Source organism: Vulpes lagopus, chromosome 21, assembly GCF_018345385.1.
Source record: "Vulpes lagopus strain Blue_001 chromosome 21, ASM1834538v1, whole genome shotgun sequence".
NCBI lineage: Eukaryota > Metazoa > Chordata > Mammalia > Carnivora > Canidae > Vulpes > Vulpes lagopus.
Window position 1 is genome coordinate 35,162,330 of NC_054844.1, and position 20,121 is coordinate 35,182,450.

At 34.5% G+C, this 20,121-nt stretch overlaps 1 protein-coding gene across 3 annotated transcripts in view; it reads right to left on the bottom strand.

The window, feature by feature from the left end:
* The window catches only part of ADAMTS20 (ADAM metallopeptidase with thrombospondin type 1 motif 20), a 163,776-nt gene that overhangs the window by 96,956 nt on the left and 46,699 nt on the right, over positions 1-20,121 (bottom strand). For all 3 annotated transcript variants that reach the window (XR_005984934.1, XM_041736786.1, XM_041736785.1), the window contains exons 5-11: positions 18,311-18,394; positions 17,669-17,793; positions 16,307-16,347; positions 8,981-9,086; positions 6,817-6,963; positions 3,772-3,913; positions 2,274-2,378 (exon numbers count right to left, since the gene is read on the bottom strand). Coding sequence is in view for 2 of the 3 variants with exons in the window: in XM_041736786.1 (XP_041592720.1) it covers positions 2,274-2,378; positions 3,772-3,913; positions 6,817-6,963; positions 8,981-9,086; positions 16,307-16,347; positions 17,669-17,793; positions 18,311-18,394 (750 nt within the window). In the remaining variant the exon portion in view is untranslated. The remainder of the gene's footprint in view (positions 1-2,273; positions 2,379-3,771; positions 3,914-6,816; positions 6,964-8,980; positions 9,087-16,306; positions 16,348-17,668; positions 17,794-18,310; positions 18,395-20,121) is intronic.

Below are 20,121 nucleotides of genomic sequence, written 5' to 3' on the forward strand. Positions count from 1 at the left end.
TTAAGGCAAAAAACAGGACATCTATTTAAAATTTCTCTTGGGGATCCCTGGGTGGCACAGCGGTTTAGCACCTGCCTTTGGCCCAGGGCGAGATCCTGGAGACCCGGGATCGAATCCCACGTCGGGCTCCCTGCATGGAGCCTGCTTCTCCCTCTGCCTGTGTCTCTGCCTCTCTCTCTGTCTCTGTGTGACTATCATAAATAAATTTAAAAAAATTAAAAATAAATAAATAAAATTTCTCTTGAATAAAAGGTCTACTGAATACTGAAAATGGCTAATGCATAGGAGCTCATTTGTTTTAATTAAAAAAAAAACAAGTTTACAGCTATCATGATCCACATGTTGCTACCCCAAATGGCATTTCTGCTTTTAATCTACACAAGCTTTAACATAGGACCCAGTATCTCAACATGTTTGCCTTGAATTCCAACAAACCTATACCCTTCAAGCCACCTCGTTGGGAAATTATTCAAATAGCTAGTGAGCACATGAAAAGATGCTCAATATTGACAATAATCAGGATAATACAAACTAAAACCATAATGATATCTCATTTTGTACCTAAAATGGCTATCATCTTGTTAAAAAATTAATAATAGCAAAAATTGGCAAGAAATGCAGAGCAACTGGAACTTTCACACGTTGCTTGCAAGAGTTTAAAATGATTACACATATTAAAGATCAAACTGCAAAATTTAGTTCTAGCTCCAAACCATGATCTGAAGAATTCCACTAGAATTTTGGTCCTAAAATAATTGGGGTGCTCAACCATTTCACAGAGTACTTCAGCTACTACAGAAACTGCTAGCACTGGTGGGGATTTACCCCAAAGATACAGATGTAGTGAAACTCTGGCACACCTGCACCCCAATGTTTAGAGCAGCAATGTCCACAATAGCCAAACTGTGGAAGGAGCCTCAGTGTCCACTGAAAGATGAATGGATAAAAGAAGGTGTGGTCTATATATACAATGGAATATTACTCAGCCATTAGAAACGACGAATACCCACCATTTGCTTTAATGTGGATGGAACTGGAAGGTATTATGCTGAGTGAAGTAAGTCAATCGGAGAAAGACAATCATATGGTTTCACTCATATGGGCAATATAAAAAATAGTGAAAGGAATTATAGGGGAAAGGAGAGAAAATGAGCAGGAAAAATCAAAAAGGATTACAAAACATGAGAGACTCCTCCTAACTCTGGGAAATGAACAAGGGGTAGTGGAAGGGGAGGCAGGCGGGGGGATGGGGTGACTGGGTGACGGGTACTGAGGGGAGCACTTGATGGCATAAGCACTGTGTTGTTATACTATATGCTGGCAAATTGAACTCCAATAAAAAAATACATATATAAAAAAAATAAACTGAAGTTCCAAATACAATGTTAATATTCAATTCATTTGTGATACAAGTTATATTCATGGAAAACACATGCCTTTTGATGGAAGGCATCAGAGAGAAGGGCAGTAGCTGGTATAAACGTTCAGTAAGCAACAGCTGATAAAGCACAAGGTCAGCTACTCAACCCATCCCAAAAGTTTCTACTTGCGCCCAGTGTGAAGTTAACAAAAGCAGCAGCACTGGCCAACCTATCACTAAGCCAAGTGCTCCATTTGTGCTGTGGTACCTCAGAGAAGCCGTGAACAGACTAAAACTTCCTCAGTGCAGACAACATTGGCTACCAAGGCCAAAGAAGCGTGCCTTCATCTTGAAGCACCAAGAACAACCTGACTTCATCCTTACATGTCTATTTTGGTGAACCCTGTCACTCAGCATCACGTGTGCAGATGTAGATTAGTTTGTGATGTTAGAATGGTAAAAATGTAGGATGTTTACGTAATTTTAGAGATATATTTCAAGATATTTACAACCAATAAGTATCTGAAGCAGCCACTTAAAATGTTTAATCATACTTAATTGAACTTTATGGGAGAAAATGTATACAATGGTAGCATCCTTGAATTTGGGGAGATTGCTGAAATATTAGGACTTTTATGTTATACTCATTGTTAACAAGTCTATAACATAGTCAGATAACAATCCATGTAGTTACCTATATGATTTTAACATTCATCTGCTAGATCTTGGGAGGGGGGGAAGGGTAAAATTAAAAATTTAATTCACTTGACTATGTACTACATCAAACTAACATGGCAACACTGCTCCACTAGCAGAGCAAAAGCTGAGGAATAATGAGGAGTGTGGAAATTGCAGAGCCATCACATCCTAGGATAATCTCTTGACACAAGATTCACCCTCCGAGGAAACCTACCATCCCAGGACCACAGTGTGTTCCATCTGCCAGGGGCATGTGTTGAGTGCGACAGCCCTTGTGTACTCCTTCTGCACTAGTGCACCAGAGACGCCTGCACTGCTTCTGCATGGTAACGTAAAGCAGACAAACAAGAGTAAACCAACACTATGACCACTGGATCAATCTAGTGTAATGCATTGGTTTCTACATTGATCTTATATATGTCACAGTTTCATGGTCAGAGGTAGAAATAATCAGCAAAAGAAAAATCTTTACTAAGTTCTAGTCATCAATTTACCTCTAAACATATAAAATGGCAAGGTTTAGTTTTAGATTTTCATCATACATTGAACAACGAGAGAGAGAAATTAGAGTGGAAATATTCAAAATTATGGGAAACATTTCTCTTTGCAAGATATTTTTCTAAAGGACTTTTTGTTGTAAAATGTTATTCACAAGGAGTTTCCAAAAGCCTCTTTTGATACGATGATAGAATGTATGAATAATGTGCATAGAAATACTGTATAATGTATACTGGTTTCCTACTTTGTGAATATAATGCATACTTTCAACTTTTGAACAAAGGGTTCTCAAGTTTTCACAAGAAATAAAATCCACAGAGGTTCACAGGAGCTATACCCAAGATAATTCTCTTCTTTTTCTGAATTTAAATTCAAAGTTTATTTAGTGTATAAATCAGGTAAAAAAGAAATGTATCTTGAACAAAAAAATTAAATCTTCCCCTCCTCCTTAGTGGATTTTTAAAAGCTTATTAACATTTTTTATTCAAAGATTTTAAAAACAATATTACTATGTGGAATAAATATGCTTTGCCTATCTTTGCACTCACTGTTATCTTTCTTTCTTTCTTCCTTTCTTTCTTTCATTCATTCATTCATTCGAGATTTAGTTTATGACAGATCCTGAATAGAACACTGGGGATATATATTTCAATGAGTGAATGAAGTTGCATTCCTGGTGCAATGATCCTCACAATCTAGGAGTGTATCTAACCTATGAAATATCCTCAAAGTTATAGAGTTTAATGATAACAACAGGCCCTAAATTTCATTTCTTTGGATTCAAATCTACGTAAATTAAAATGTAGTCTATTTGGATTCCCGGGGCTTTTAATATAACTCATTATCAAGACATTTCAATTTTATCACCCACCCCAAAAAATAGCATTTGAACATAAATATTTGAATGCTTTTCATTTTCAATAACCTCTCAGTGTCTATTTTCTAAATGAGGAGTACTTCACATAGGATTTTGTGAGAGTTAATGAAAATAATTAAGTACTTAACACAGTACATAGCACATAATAAGTACTCACTAAATTTTAGTTTCCCTTTTTTTTAACCGCTTTCTGGCAAACGGTCAAATTTCTCTAAGACTTACTAACTCTAAAATACACTTGAACCTTCTGTTCAAGAGAATAAATGTATATTTTTGAAACATATTCTAACTGTAACTTTATGGTAGTCTTAAAAAAAATGGATAGAATTTTTCTTACCAAGTATGGACACACTTGTGATCCAGGACCAAACATAAGTTCACACTGCTTGTTTACATCATACATTAATCCAGGAGGTTGTGAAGATAGATCATATATTCTTCCATTTGGTCTGTCAAGGAGGCATTCCCCATGACCAGTACTGTGCCAATGACCGAAAATATCATTAACAGATGTGGATGCCTAAGATTCTTTATCACATTTTCTGTGTTCTACACTTTCAAAAAGAATATCAGTATTTTTTTTTCATAATTTAAAAACCAATGCATATCAAAGTCAGGAAGAAAACCTTACAATTCACAAAGGACTTTTAACGTGTTTGTTCTCATTTGAATACTACAACAGCTTTGAAGATACAATTTTTAAAAAGAACAATGACAAACTAATCAGAATATAATTTTATGAAACTTATTCATAAAATCACACTACACTTTTGATCTATTTTGTTGCCCAATAGGAATGCCTTATATTTAATGCCCAAATTGTCAAGATGTTAAAAAGTTTTCAAATCATTTGAGAAAGTACATTTACAGTTCTATATAACAAAACAAGGGAATTTCAGAAATCGTTATGTTGTTTCCACTTTAAAGGGCTAGAGTTTGCTTTTTGGTTCTACTGCTTCCCAGGATGCATGGCTGTGGACAACTTCCCTGAGTCTCTTCACCTATGGTAACAGTGACATTATTCACCTTACAAGTTTCTATTAAAGTGTGTGTGTATATACACATATACACACACACACTTTATATAGAAACATACACACACACACACACTTATATAGACACACATTAATATATACATTAATATATAATGTATTATATATAATATATAATATATATAATATATACATATATACATTATATATATGTATATGTATATACAATGTATATATAATGTATACATATGTATACATATATACATGTATATATAATGTATATATACATTATATATAATATAATATACATGTATATACATTATATATAATATATAATGTATAAACACACATTTATATAGACACACATTAATATATAATTCATATATTAATATAAATATTTATAAATTAATATAAATATCAATATATAAATATTAATATAAATATAATTTAATGCTTCATAATTTAATAAATTAATACTATAATTTAATATTTAATTAATTTAATAAATTAATATAAATATTAATATAAATATAATTTAATATTAATATTGAATATTAATATATAAATATATAAATATATGTGTGTATACACACACATAACGATTTCTGAAATATATATATTTATATTATATATAATATTATTATATATATATATATATATATAAAGGACTTAGAAAAGTAGTAAACAGCTGGGGAAATGAGTGTTTATTACTCTTAGTTTGTAATGCAGTATCTAGTGTACAGGAAACTGAAAATGTTCAATCATTCCAATTGGGTTAAAAACATTTTGTTTTCAAAAAAAAAAAATAGAAATGAGGGACGCCTAGATGACTCAGTGGTTGGGAGTCTGCCTTTGGCTCAGGGCATGATCCTGCGGTCCCGGGATCGAGTCCCACATCGGGCTCCCTGCATGGAGCGTGCTTCTCCCTCTGCCTCTCTCTCTCTGTCGCTCATGAATAAAATCTTAAAAAAAAAAAATAGAAACGATCGTTCCATTGCCATAATTTAGAAATCTACAATTTTTTACTGGCTAGAAAGACATTAAATTTTGTCCAAAACTGAACATATAAACTTTTGGGAAAAAATGAGCACATATATATGTATTTTTAACTCCCATGGAGAGAATCCCATTACCCCCTTTCAAAAATAAGGACATTTACTGGTATTTTTAATCAGCATCTCAGTTGGCCATTGAACAAAGCTATATGCAATCACATATAGATCAGCAACTCTCTATTATGCTTTTAAATCAACTCTCCAAACAAGGATCACTGATAACTTTGTGATAAAGTTATGATAAAGTTAAAGTTGTGATAAAGTTATCACTGATAACTTTGGATTATATTTATGAACATATAATCCAAAGCATGCTTTCATTTATTCTCATAGTTCTCATAAAGAGAGGTAACTAGAAAGTGCATAGATTGGGGATTAGAATATGTAGAAAAAAAAGAATACTTCATTTATACCAAAAAAAATTACTTGGAAAGAGTTTGGCCTTACCTTTTAGCAACTGTCAATAAATAGGACAGAAACACCACTTGGATAAAAGTGGGAATTAAGAAGCCTAGTGGAAGGTGGAGAGATGAGACAAGAAAAATCTGGATCCACCTCTTCTCTTCAAACCTAGGAAAATCTTCCAAAAGAACATGTAAACATATAGATGCCAGACCTCTCTGGTTGTACTAAGCTACTTCAAAGATTCATAGTTTGACATCAGCTATTGTCTGTCCTTCAAAGGCACCTCAAACATGAGCCACTCAAACTCCTCTCAAAATATTATTCAGTAGCTTCTGAAAAAATTGAAACACACACACACACACAAGGAAGTGTAAATCTTAGTAGGGCTCTCCTTGAAAAGTTTTCCTAATAGAGCACCTAAACTGTTAAAAAAAAAAAAAAAAGTGGAAGGGAGAGAAAGAGAGAGAGAGAGAGAGAAATAGAGAAAGAAAAAGAAAGCAAAGCTAGCCTCTGTCTGACCTGCCCCCTCCCTAAATATTTTATTTTTTAAAAAGATTTTATTTATTTATTCATGAGAGACACAGAAAGAGAAAGAGAGAGAGAGAGAGAGAGAGAGAGAGACAGGCAGAGGGAGAAGCAGGCTCCATGCAGGGAGCCTGACGTGGGACTCGATCCCGGGTCTCTAGAATCACACCCTGGGCTGAAAGCAGCGCTAAACCACTGAGCCACTGGGGCTGCCCCCAAAATATTTTAGAAGTAAGTATGTATATACAACCCTTTTCTTATTTTCAAAAATGCATTTGTATAAAGAACACTCTTAAACAGAAAAACTAAACAGAAATTGAACCACTTTAAAAGAACATATGAATTTCAGATTCTATAGTCTATTAAATGTTTCATTTAACTAAAGGAATATAATTTCAGACTTACTCTAGGAATTCGGTGATATATTTCTGACTACATTTTGACCAGGTCCAAGGACTTGTGTGGTAATTTAAAGTTGGAGCCATTACATGATATTGATGTTTACTTCCAGTTTCCTTACATTTAAAACTATCATCATGTGGAACATTAAATCTAAAAATGAAAATAAACACTTAAAAAAAGAATATGAAAATATGAATACAACATTAGTAACAGATCTCTTATAAGGTAAAAGACAAATAAATCCAATCATATTAAAACTTATACTTTTTTTTAAATTAATTTTTATTGGTGTTCAATTTACCAACATACAGAAAAACACCCAGTGCTCATCCCGTCAAGTGTCCACCTCAGTGCCCGTCACCCATTCCCCTCCAACACCCGCCCTCCTCCCCCCTTCCACCACCCCTAGTTCGTTTCCCCGAGTTAGGAGTCTTTATGTTCTGTAAAACTTATACTCTTGATCTCTCCCTTTGAGCACTGTAAAACCAGGGCTATCTTCATGTTTAGAAGCACATGATCTGAGAAACACTAGATTATAACTTTGATCAGCAGCACGGTCTGTTGACTTGGTAGCTTGAGTCTAAAGAATCAAAATACATTGACTCTGGCTCACCTCATCACAATATAGATATAACATTCACATAAATACTTGCAGGTTTCAGCATGCATATCCTAAGAGGTGTGTAGGTAGATTACATAAAAGCGATACCACACTCATTTGTAGATCACTGACTATTTACTACAGTATCAAAATTTCTTGATAGAAAAGAACCCCTAATTCTTTATCATTCTATAGCATCCATCTGTTTTACACGAAACAGCCTACGTACTGTTTCCAGTCTATACTCAGTGATTATTGATAGAACTGGAATAACAAAAACCTTCCTAAAGGGCAACCAATTCTTTGTAAGATCAAGGATTTTAAATAATTAGCTGGCCAGCAGCAGAGCCTATGCATTCTTTTGAGGACCTAAGTATGAACTTGCATTTAGAAGGAACACTGAATCCACCTAACTCAGCTCTTTGCCTGCTGAGATTTGTACTTAAAAATCAGTCAATTAAGCTACCTACCCATATTCTAAAGACACCCAAAGAGTTTTTCAGGAAGAAAATAAATGTCTAAGATGGCAGTCTCTGCGAGAACAGTTTTCCATTAGTTAGTAGCCTTGGAAATCAGCTAACAGTACTTTCCAGATGTTACTACAATGCATCTACGGCCCTCAGGTAAGCTCCTGATCCCATCCCCCCCTCACTCAAACAATTGGAGTGTACACCTTGCTGATAATGCTGAAACATAACGGTGCTAAAAGGGAACTGAAGAGGCACTGTTCAATAAAAATGATTTCCACTTGAAATTATTCCTGTTGGATACCCTAATGATGTAAGGCATGACCAGGGAAAGAAAATGTAGTGAAACTAAAAGAGGCAACTCTAGCCTCAATTCCTTATTAGCATATAAACAAGAAATCCCAAGAATGCTGGGGGTACACATATGGAACCCTTTCAGAGGATGAGTTTGTAGGGGTTTCTGACTTTCCATGGGAGCTCCGAGGCTATCATGGGGAATCATGGCCTGCATTCTTAGAGCATAGAACCCCAGTAGAATTTTTAATAATGCAGGAACAGATAGAACCCTTCATTTGTACAAACAAAAAACAAAAAAACAAAACCAAAAAACAACTATGAAGCTAGAGAAATAACTAAAAAAAATCTCTTAATGATTAAGAAATTCCCACATGCCACATTCTCTGCTGGGGCTCTGAGCTATAAGAGCAACAAGTGAGTTGGTATTATAAATATTATTGATTGGGAGTTCCCCAGAACCAGAAGCCCCTGCAGGCCCTCCCATAAGATGGAAGAGGACAGTACCTGGTCATGTATGGGATAACAAGGGATAGAGGCCAGAAGTGCTGGTCATGTAATCCAATACAGTAAATGAAATAAAAATTCCCAAGTTCTAGTTCTTTGCTTAGTCTGTTGATCTGTGCAGCCTGTCTGACCTAACAGATCACAAAAGAGCCAGAGTTAGCATTTCAGGGATGAAAATTACACTAACAATATTTTTAAAGACATAAAGCTGCTAATTACTCAATTGAAGATGGAATTGTAGGCATTCTGTGCAATGATTAATAGAAAGCACATCACTGAGGTAGCAGAAGGTACTTACACATGCCCGAGCTCGTGGGCGATGGTAAAGGCAGCGCTGAGTCCATTTTCTTCACTAATAGAGCAGCTCCGTAAAGGATCACATAGGGTACCTAACTCTGCTAAACCTGAAAAATTTCATGTTTGTATTTCAAAATGGGAAGTATCAAATTATAAAGAACTAAATTTTAAAGCTTTTACTATTGGCAATACTACTTAGAAACGGATACAGAGTTGGCTATTAATATCACAAATATTTTATAAGGTGAAGGAAACAAGAATAGAATGATTTATCTGCAGCTGAAATCTTTTTAAGCCAATTCTTGGATTCTTTTACTGAAGAAAATAACCCAAAATATGGGGTGAACAATTCTTAAAAAAAAAAAAAAAAAGGAAGAGGATGTTCGCAAATTGAATTTAAAATAACAAAAATTTTTTAAAAAGAGTAAAAAAAGTTTGTTATAGGAAGGATGAGGTTTTAGGCAACATTAGCGTAGAGACTAGACAAATCAATGAAAGTTGGTAAAAGAACTAATATAGAAGATACCACAGAACACTATAAATTAATGAATTTGCTTTACTATTTAAAGTTTTGAGGCAGCATACAATTATTCAGCTATAATTAAATGAGTGATTATATGTTAAGTGCATAGAATAGGACCTGGCATCTAAAATGTGTTAAATAAAATATTAAAGGTACCCAATTTTATAAATGTTTAGAAAATGTATCCTATTAAGATCTATTCACTCTTTAATATGAAGAATATCACACAATGCCAACTTGCTGCTGAAAGATAGAGCTGATATAATCCAGAATAAGAAATTGAAAATAAGTGTTCCTTACAACAATCCATAGTCCGTCAACTCAGCTGGCATTTATTTACCGTGATGGCATAGTTTTTGCTACTATTATCCTTCAGAATTTTATTGTAAGTTATCTGCTCTCCTAAGGACAATCCTTTCATAAAAAAGCAGAATTTTTCATATATAACCAGTTGCTTACTGGAAAGTTTTTGCATTTAGAAAGTTTTTAATATAGAGTAGACTTGTATTAACTACTGTGCTTTAGATCTATACTCCTCTGTATTCTTTCATTTATAAAACTTAAAAGCATGCACATTTTCCTAGCATTATGGTAATTTCCAAAAACTGAGAAATGTTTTGTTGTGCTTTAAAAAACGCTGAACGAAAAAATTAAAAAATAAAAAATAAAAACACACTGAACTGAGGAATCTAAAAATGCCAGAAAAATCCAGATGAACATGTTCAATTACCAATACTTCTTTCCTTAATAAACAAAAGTATTTGCTCTCTGAAACCACAGCCCAAGGCATTGCTTGGACAAAGATCCCCCCCCCCCCAAAATACCATTTTCTTAGTTAGAATCAAAGTAAAAAATGAGCAAGGAAAAAAAACAAGATTATTTAACAGTCTGCTCTCCCAAGTATGCAAAAATTATTGTTTTACTAAAGTATGACTTCCTACTTTATGTGCCATTTTTTAGACAATTTTGGTCAATTTTATATTTCTCCTTTACTAGAGGTTAAAACTAAACACATTTTTATTGAATATCTTGCTATTCCTGCGCCTTCTTTAGTATTTTAAATCTGTTAAGTGGCTCAATTTCCATATATTCATTTCTAAGACTACATAGATATTTCAAACAAAATATTGACTATTATCAAATTTTATGTTTCATGCTTAAAGATGAATATATTCCAAGCTAACCTGTCCTGTTCTATTGACTATGTGTCTTTTTGTGTCAGTGCCATACTCTTTTGATTACTGTAGTTTTGTAGTATAATTTGAAATCTGGGATTATGAAACCTCCAGCTTTGTTCTTCCATATCTGAAAGCTTTAAAAAATATTTTATTTTTTTAGGAAGAGGAGGAGGAAAAGGAGGAGAAAGGGAGGGAAAGGTAGGGAGGGGTAGAGGGAGACAGAAAATCTTAAGCAGGCTCCATGCCCAGAGTGGAGCCCAACATGGGGCTCAATCTCAGAACCCTGAGAATATGACCTGAGCCAAAATCAAAGTCAGATGCTTAACTGACTGAGCCACCCAGGTGCCCCATACCTCTGGTCTTTTTGATGACCATTATTCTAACAGGTGTGGAGTGTGATTTTGATTTACACTTCCCTAATTAGTGATTTTGTGCATTTTTCATATATTTGTTCCATTTGTATGTCTTCTTTTGAGATCCGTATCCATAGTAACATTGTCATGTCTGTTAGTAATATGTGATCCTAATGAGTAATTTAACTTTTTGAAATTAGTTGGATACTTAAACTGAGCCATCTAGGTGCCCCTGAAATCATTTATTAGTGTAATGATAATGAGAGCTGACCTGGGTGCTTACTATGTATCTTATACTATTGTAAGGTTTTATGTGATAGAGCTCATTTATTCTTCATAGCAAATCTATGAAGCTAAGAGTAACTTTCAGTTTCATAGATGAGTATAAGTCATGTGCCCAAGGCTGTACAATTTGTATTAACACAAGGATTAGTATTTTATTTTGTCATCTAAAACATGTGGAAAAATCACTAAGTATTCTGCTATATATTATCTTTTGTAGATATCATTGCCCAGTCTTTGAACCTTTTTTGCAAAGCATGTTGAAAATGGTTTTCCTTCTTTATATTTTTTAAGAGTTTATTTATTTATTCATGAGAGACAGAGAGAGAGGCAGAGACACAGGCAGAGGAAGAAGGAGGCTCCACGCAGGGACCCTGACGTGGGACTCGATCCCGGGTTTCCAGGATCACACCCTAGGCTGAAGACAGTGCTAAACCGCTGAGACACCCGGGCTGTCCGGTTTTCCTTCTTTAATATGGCTAGATTGGGTGACTCTGTGCAGCTTCTTGAACTTCTAAAAATAGGGAGCCTGTATCAGATTTGGGCCCAAGCTACCTTATTTTATCTCTGACCACTTTTATAGAACCCCATATTAGCTTGAGTGAATTTAGGTACAAACCATCAATTAGCTGCTTGGTGCCATGATGTTATATATTCACTTTGATTTGTTTTTGTTCTTGCCTGTTTATGGGCATATTTTGAGTTGGGTCTTTAATCATATACAAAACATATTTCCATGGATCTGTATGTGATTAACATGGTTAGCTTGTTGGTGGGAATGTAAATTGGTGCACCACTATGGAAGACAGTATGGAATGGTTCCCTCAAAAAACTAAAAATAGAAAGATTATGTGATCCAGCAATTCCGTTTTTGGCTATTTACCTGAAAACAAAAACACTAATTTGAAAAGATATATGCATTCCTATGTTCACTGCAACATTTACAATAGCCAAGATATGGAAACTACCTAATTGCTAAGATTACTGATAGATGAATGGATAAAGAAGATGTGATATATAAGTATACAATAGAACATTATTCAACCATAAAAAAGAATGAAATCTTGCCATTTGTGATAACACAGATGGATTTAGAGTATTTATGCTAAGTAAGGTAAGTCAGAGAAATACAAACACCATTTAATTTTACTTATATGTGAAATCTACAAAACAAATCAACCAACCAACCAGTTTGATCAATACAGAGAACAAACTGGTAGTTGCCATGGAGGGTAGGGAGTGGGTGAAAAAGGTGAGGGGGATTAAAAAGAACAAACTTCCATTTATAAAATAAATCACAGAAATATAAAGCACAGCATAGGGAATAAGCCAATAACAATACTATAATAACTGTGGTGATATATAATAGCTTATCACAGTAAGCATTTCACAATGTGTATGTAAATGTTGACTAACTATAAGGTACAAGTTAAACCAATATTGTGTGATAATTATACTAAAATTAGAAAAAGGAAGTAAACATGCTTTTTAGGACTCAATACTTAGGATTAAATTTTTTGCCAAGAACCTATGACAAATATTCTTAACAGTGTAACTTTATTAGTATTCCCTAAAGAAAAAATTATTGAAAAGTAAGGATAATTGCCATAATTCACAAATGATATGACTGTCCATGAGATTTTGAGTGATGAATCAGTGGCTAGAATTAAAATCAATAAACCAAATAGTCTATTGCATTTCTATTAATCAGTATTCTGTGCTCTTTACAATAAAAAAGTCTAACAAAATTTGTGCATGACTAGCATGAAAGAAAACATGTATTACTGAAAGACATTTAAAAAGATCTACAGAAATGGACAGATGATGTTTTATAATGAGTTGAAACGCAGATCTAAAATTTTTTATGGAAAAACAAAGTCTAAGAATAGCCAAAATACTGTTGCCAAAAATAAGGTAAAGTTATATACCCTGCCAATTAGTAGGATTTATTACAGGGCTACAAAAATTAAAATACAATTGATTCTTGAACAGCATGGGAATTAGGGACACCAACCCTGTGCAGTGAAAAAGCATATAACTTTTGACTCCCAAAAACGTAATGGCCAACAGCTGACCAGAAGCCTTACAATAAGAGAATTACTGACACATGTTTTGTGTATGAATTATACATTGTATTCTTACAATAAAGCTAAAGAAAATCATAAGTAAAATACATGTACAATACTGTACTGAAACAATCTATGTGTTAGTCTCTGTATAATTTGACTGGCTCAGCTCAAACTATGTTGTTCAAAGGTCAACTGGTAGAGTAGAATTGGTACATAAACTAGGAAAGTAATTAATGGAATGGAGGAATGATTTGCAGACACTCATGCAAATGCAAAATTTTTAGGAGACTGCAGTTACTAAGTAAAGGAAGTGAACTATTCGATGTATGGTCTGAGGAAACTGACTAAATAGAAAAGGAACAAAACTAGGTCCGTATCTAGTTTTATCCCAAATGGTTTAGAAATTTAAACATGAAAGGACCAATTTTTAAATGTTTATAAGAAAAAAGGATATGTTTAGACTTTGAGTTACAGAAGGTTTTTTTTTTTTTTTTAAAGATTTTATTTTTTTTATTCATGAGAGACACAGAGAAGGAGGCAGAGACATAGGCAGAGGTTGAAGTAGGTTCCTTGCAGGGAGCCCGATGTGCGAATCCTACCAGGATCCCAGAATCACGACCTGAGCCAAAGGCAGACGCTTAACCACTGAGCCACCCAGGTATAACAAATATAAAATTGCCATAAATTCAGAGTTTACACCTTTTCGCAAACACACAGAAACAAAAACTAAGCAACAAATTATTGAAGGGTATCTGTGAAACACAGAAGCCAAAATGGATTTAGTATCACAAAGTTATAAATAACATCTAAAAAGCAGTAAGACAGTCCAATTTGCTGGCATATAGTTTTTCATAATATTCTCTTATAATTGTATTTCTGTGGTGTGTTATTTCTCTCCTCTCGTTTGTGATTTATTTTGAGTCCTTTTTCTTTTTGATAAGTTCAGCTAGGGGTTTATGAAATTTATTAATTTTTTCAAAGAAACAGCTCCTGGTTTCATTGATCTGTTCTATTGTTTTCTTAGTTTCTGTGCCATTTATTTCTGTTTCTAATCTTGATTATTTCCCTTCTGTGTTCTATGAACACTGATTCTAGGCTTTGTTTTTCTAGCTCCTTTATGTGTAAAGTTAGATTTATTTAAGATTTTTCTTATCAAAACTACAAGGAGCTATCCCCTCACACCTGTCAGAATGGCTGAAACTAATAACTCAGGAAACAACAGGTGTTGGCAAGGACACAGAGAAAAGGAAACCCTTTTGCACCATTGGTGGGAACACGAACTGGTGAGCCACTCTGGAAAACAGCATGGAGGTTCCTCAAAAAGTTAAAAATAGAACTACCCTATGATCCAGCAATTGCCTTACTAGTTATTTACCTAAAGGATATAAAAATACTGATTCTAAGGGATACATGTACCCCGACATTTATAGCAGCATTATCCACAATAGTTAAGTTACAGAAAGAGCCCAAATGTCTATTGAATGATGAGTGGATAAAAAAATTGTGGGGTGTTTGTGTGTGTGTGTGTGTGTGTGTCATATGATCTTACTCATGTGGAATTTAAGAAACAAAACAATCATGGAGGGGTAGGAAAAGCAGGAAACAACAGACTCCTGGCTATAGAAAACAAACTGATGGTTACCAGAGGAGAGGTAGGGAGGGGGGGCTGGGATGGGTTAAACAGGTGATAGGGATTATGAAGGGCACTTGCTATGATGAGCACTGGGTGTGGTATGGAGTATGGAGGTGCTGAATCACTAAAGTCTATATTCGCAATTAATACTACCCTGCATGTAACTGGAATTTAAATGAAAACTTGGGAAAGAATTTAGTAAAAATAAAAATAAATAAAAAGCAGAAGAAAATGACAAACACCACAGTGGGAAAATGAAAATCTTTTCATATCTAATGGCTATTTATATTTCCTTTACTCTGAGGAATTAAAGAAATATGACAAACTCAATTAGGGAACTGAAAATTACTACTATAATGAAATATATTACATCTAGATTGGCAAAATGAGAAATCTGAAGATACCTTGGGTTGAGAAGGACATAATGAAAAGAAATGTTTATACACTATCGATAAAGAGATCACGTGGTACAGTCACTTTAAGATATACCAAAGTGGAACATGAGCACATTTAAATGCATAACATTTTAATTGTAGGAATATACCCTAGATTTTAAGGTTAAGTTCATAATGAAAACCTGGAACTGGCCCAAATATCATGATAGCATGTAGATATGTAAACTGAGGATGAATTATTATACAGGAGTGAAAATTCATGAACTACAACTACAATGCTCAAAAAAGAACCAAAACCAAACAATTCCTTTTATGAACACAGATATATAGAACTATGTTTCAACATGGATGAAAGGAACTAGAACATATAAAATTCATGGTATTAGCTACCTCTTAGAGACATGCAAAGGGATAGAATAAGGACTTAGCGCAGGCCATATGATTGTATTAAGTTTGGCTCTTAAATTTGGTGGTAGATTTATGACTATTCATCTTATTATTTTGCTTTAAATTTACAAATAGTTTATATGTATGTAGTAACTGGCACAGTATCAGTTCCTATTCTTTAATATGTACTGAAGCAGAAGCTAAGAATGACAATCAGTAATGAAGACAATCAAAATGATTACAATGTAAAATAAAAGGAAAACATTTTAAACAATTCAGTAAACAATTATAGAAATTCTATTTATTAAAGATTTTTTTATTTGAAAAAGAGGGAGAACATGCAAGCTGTGCGGAGGGGTAAACAAAGTCTTAAGCCAACTCCGTGCTGAGCACCGGGCTCGATCTCATGACCTGAGAGCATAACCTGAGCCAAAACCAAGAGTCAGATGCTTAACCAACTGTGCCACCCAGGCACCTAAGTTATATGTAATTTGTAAAGTAACTTACCCAATGTGTCACATTTCTCTCTAGCTCCACAAATGTCTTCCCTTAAAACAAAAAATTTTGAAGCACTTTCAGAAAGTATTTTTCAACAAGTCAAAACAAAAAGAAGCTTGAACTATATGATGTGACTATTAGGACTAACTCACTTCCAAATTCAGTCTTATTAAGCTCTCAATAATTTAAACCTAGGGTAATACAGCATTTGTATATACCAATAAGCAACAGATGCTACATAAAAGTGACTACTAGAAAGAGCTGAGGTTTAACCACATTCAGCAATAAGCTCTGTATCTTTCACCTCTCTGCCTTTACTTACGCTGTGTGATGTAGTTTTTGCTTTTCTAGATGTTCCAACTCATTATGAGCTTCAGCTATTATACTCCACCACAAATAATGTTCTCAGACATTACCAAATTGCTTAATTTTTTTTTCTTCTGCATTACTTAGTCTGTAAGCATTCAATTTGACAGTTCTCTTGTCTTTCCTTATGGTCTTCCCTATTCTAGCCTTTTTTTTTTTGTAACTCCCATCTTGTAATTCATTATCTCCAATTTTTGTTGCTTGGCCTCTAACTATAATCCAGGGAAGAACCATGGACTGATGATATAATATGGTGGATAAAATTAAGTCAATTCTGCTTTAGTTCTGAAAAGAGATAAAGCACACAGACTACACGTCACCTATTTTACATTGACCAAGTGTTTCATTTCAGAGTTTTCGAAAGTAGAGATTGCAGAGTTTGACCTCTAAGTGGAACAATTATTTCCTTTTGTCTACCAACCAATCCTAAGATCTAAATATCCCAGTAGCCACCAGTGTTGCTGAAGCAAAGGCATGAATTAACAATGTATAGTGGTGCTTGTAAAATGGACAATCATTTTTATAATAGCAGAAGTAAGCAAGTTGAGAAAGACCCTCATAAATGCAGCCTAGTAATTAAGATACATATTGAACACCAAAACGAGGAACAGATTATTTTTAAACTACAAGAAGTCCAAAAGGTGGACAACCAATTAAATCCTAAAGCTCTTTCCAAGTGATTGAGGATCAAGGGGGGAATGAACATAACCTGTATCCAGTTCCATAACTAAGTTCATTTGTAATTATTTTTCATAATTCTGTCACTAAAAAGAAATTATTTGGGTCAATCCATTACTCAGCAACCTAACATTGCTAATTTCCTAAGGAATCAACTAGCATTGCAAGAACAAGATTTCCATACAATAATATCTTTTGCCATACAAGTTCTCAAGAACACTTCTGTACATTATCAATAAAGCATTACGGTAACAAGAAGTATCAGTGATCATGCACAAGAGAAAGGGTAAACAACTGCAGCTGGATAAGTTATTTCTGAAACTGTACCTAGTGATAAGAACAGCAGTGTCATGGTGAGAAGGGTGAGCATCATCAAGAACATTCTGAGTTTGCTGCCACAAACAGAAGTTGCGCAATGTGGTAGCTGCGTTGTAACTGATGACTGGTCCTTCCTACGGGGGGGGGAAAAAAAAGAGCAATTCATTATTACACAAAATATCCGCAAGCCTCTTTTCTCTCCAAGCTTGTCAGCATCCTTGCAGTTTACCAAATAGCATTTTAGAGGCAGATGAAGTGGCACTTCTCCCTCATATTTATTCAAAAATATTTTAGCAATACTTAAGACTTGATGATCAAAAGGAAATCTAGTGAGACCTTTTCAATGTAACCATCCAATTTTTAGGATCAAAAGATTTCTAAAAACTGTATTTTAAAACCTTCAATTTCAAAAGAGAATACATCATTGCTTTTAAACCTTAAGTTTTTAAGTGTTATTACTTCCTTTGAAAAGTTTATTTCCATTACAACATAAAAAGTTAATCTCACTCCTTTTTAAATCAAGTTTTTAAATGTAGATTTTAGAAATATCTCATTTTTTTAATATCTCATTTCTAATAACTTTGTGATTTACATGTATTGTTACTAGGAGCCTCTACAATTAAGATGACTAACTTTAGGCCGGTTTCTTACCTGTTCATTATGAATTACAACTAATTTTACAATTACTATGTTGATGAGATTTCCAATACTTGAGTCCTTGTAGATTGCTGCAACCTGCAAGGAAGAAATTGTTGGATTATCTGCATTGTGGAAGATTAAGCAGCATTAGAGTTCTAGGTCTCAATAGAACTGCACTTAATTATTAATATTGACCTTTCAAGGGCTGTGCTATAATGAGACTATGTACTATCTTAGTGTTAAAATCTTATTATGTATACTTTAGGATTTTCCAAGATACTTCTTTAAATGTTGTAAATGTAAATTTTAATGTAGTACTGCCAACAAAACTATACTGAACATGTTTTATTTAAAACACTCATTTAGATGCCTAAGTGAGTTACTTCTTCTCAAACATAAATTGAAACCAGTCCTAGAACATCATATCTCTGATTTAGCTGCACACTGGAATTTCCTATGGACCTTTTCACAAATCCAGATGCCCAGGCCACATCCCTGACAAATTAAATCAAAATCTATAGGGTTGAGACCGAAGCATCAGTATCTTTTAAATTTCCTTTTTAATATTTTATTTATTCATGAGAGAGAAAGAGAGAGAGAGAGAGAGAGAGGGAAAGAGAGAGGCAAAGACACAGGCAGTGGGAGAAGCAGGCTCCATGCAGAAGCCTGACGTGGAACTCGATCCCAGGACTCCAGGATCATGCCTCAGGCTGAGGGCAGGCACTAAACCGCTGAGCCCCCCAGGGATCCCCTCTAAGTCTCCCCTTTTAATGATTCCAATGTGAACCTGAGTTTGAGAACCTGTATCCTTAAACCTACTCCTGAGATCAGTCCATAGATCAGCAGCATATGTATGTATCACCTAGAGCTGATTAGAAATGCAGAAATGTAGGCCCCACCCTGGACTAGTGAATCAATTTGTATTTGAACAAAATCCTCGAGAAATCTGATCACTCAGAGCCTGGAAAATATTTTAGATGATTCAGAAGGAATTTTACTTCATTCTGTGTCACAATTCATAATTTACATAAGTATTATTTAGATATATAAGTTTTAACTATTTTTCTAGTAGTTTTAACTAATATTTTCCACAGTGGCTGCAAATTTCCAATTCTGAGTATGCCTATAATTTTTTTAGATTTTTTTTTTTTATTCATGAGAGGGGGAGTGCAGAGATGGAGGCAGAGGGAGAAGCAGGCCCATGCAGGGAGCATGATGCAGGACTCGATCCCAGGACCCCAGGGTCACTCCCCAGGCTGAAGGCAGGCTCAAACCACTGAGCCACCCAGGAATCCCTAGAATTTTTAATGGTTAGGCACTACTGGAATCCATGGAAACAGATTCATCCAAAATCCTTTAAGGAATCATAGGAGAAGTCACAGATCACAACCTGGTCTTTAATTCTCCAAGACAGAAAAATGCAATTCTATGAGGCACTCTACATGGGCTCAGTTTGTGATTCCTGGTTAAGGTGTTAATTCACTAGATTCATCTCCTCTTCTTGTAGCCATCATATAGGTTTCCAATGCAGTAATGGTTTCTTCCACATCCAATGCCTCTGTCTTGCACTCCTTCAGAGACCCAGTCCTCTTGAGCCCTGGATCACCTGTGCAATGAAAATTGTTTCCAAAGACAGGCAGTAGCCTCTTTGACAATGCCCTTAGTAACCTCTTTTTAGATAGGTCTCAGGCATGGGGAAAAAAGCAAACTAAACTACTAAGACTATACCAAAATAAAAAGCTTTTGTACAACAAGGACATCATCATCAAAATTAAAGGCAATCTACTACATATTTGCAAACGATATATCCAATAGGGATTAGT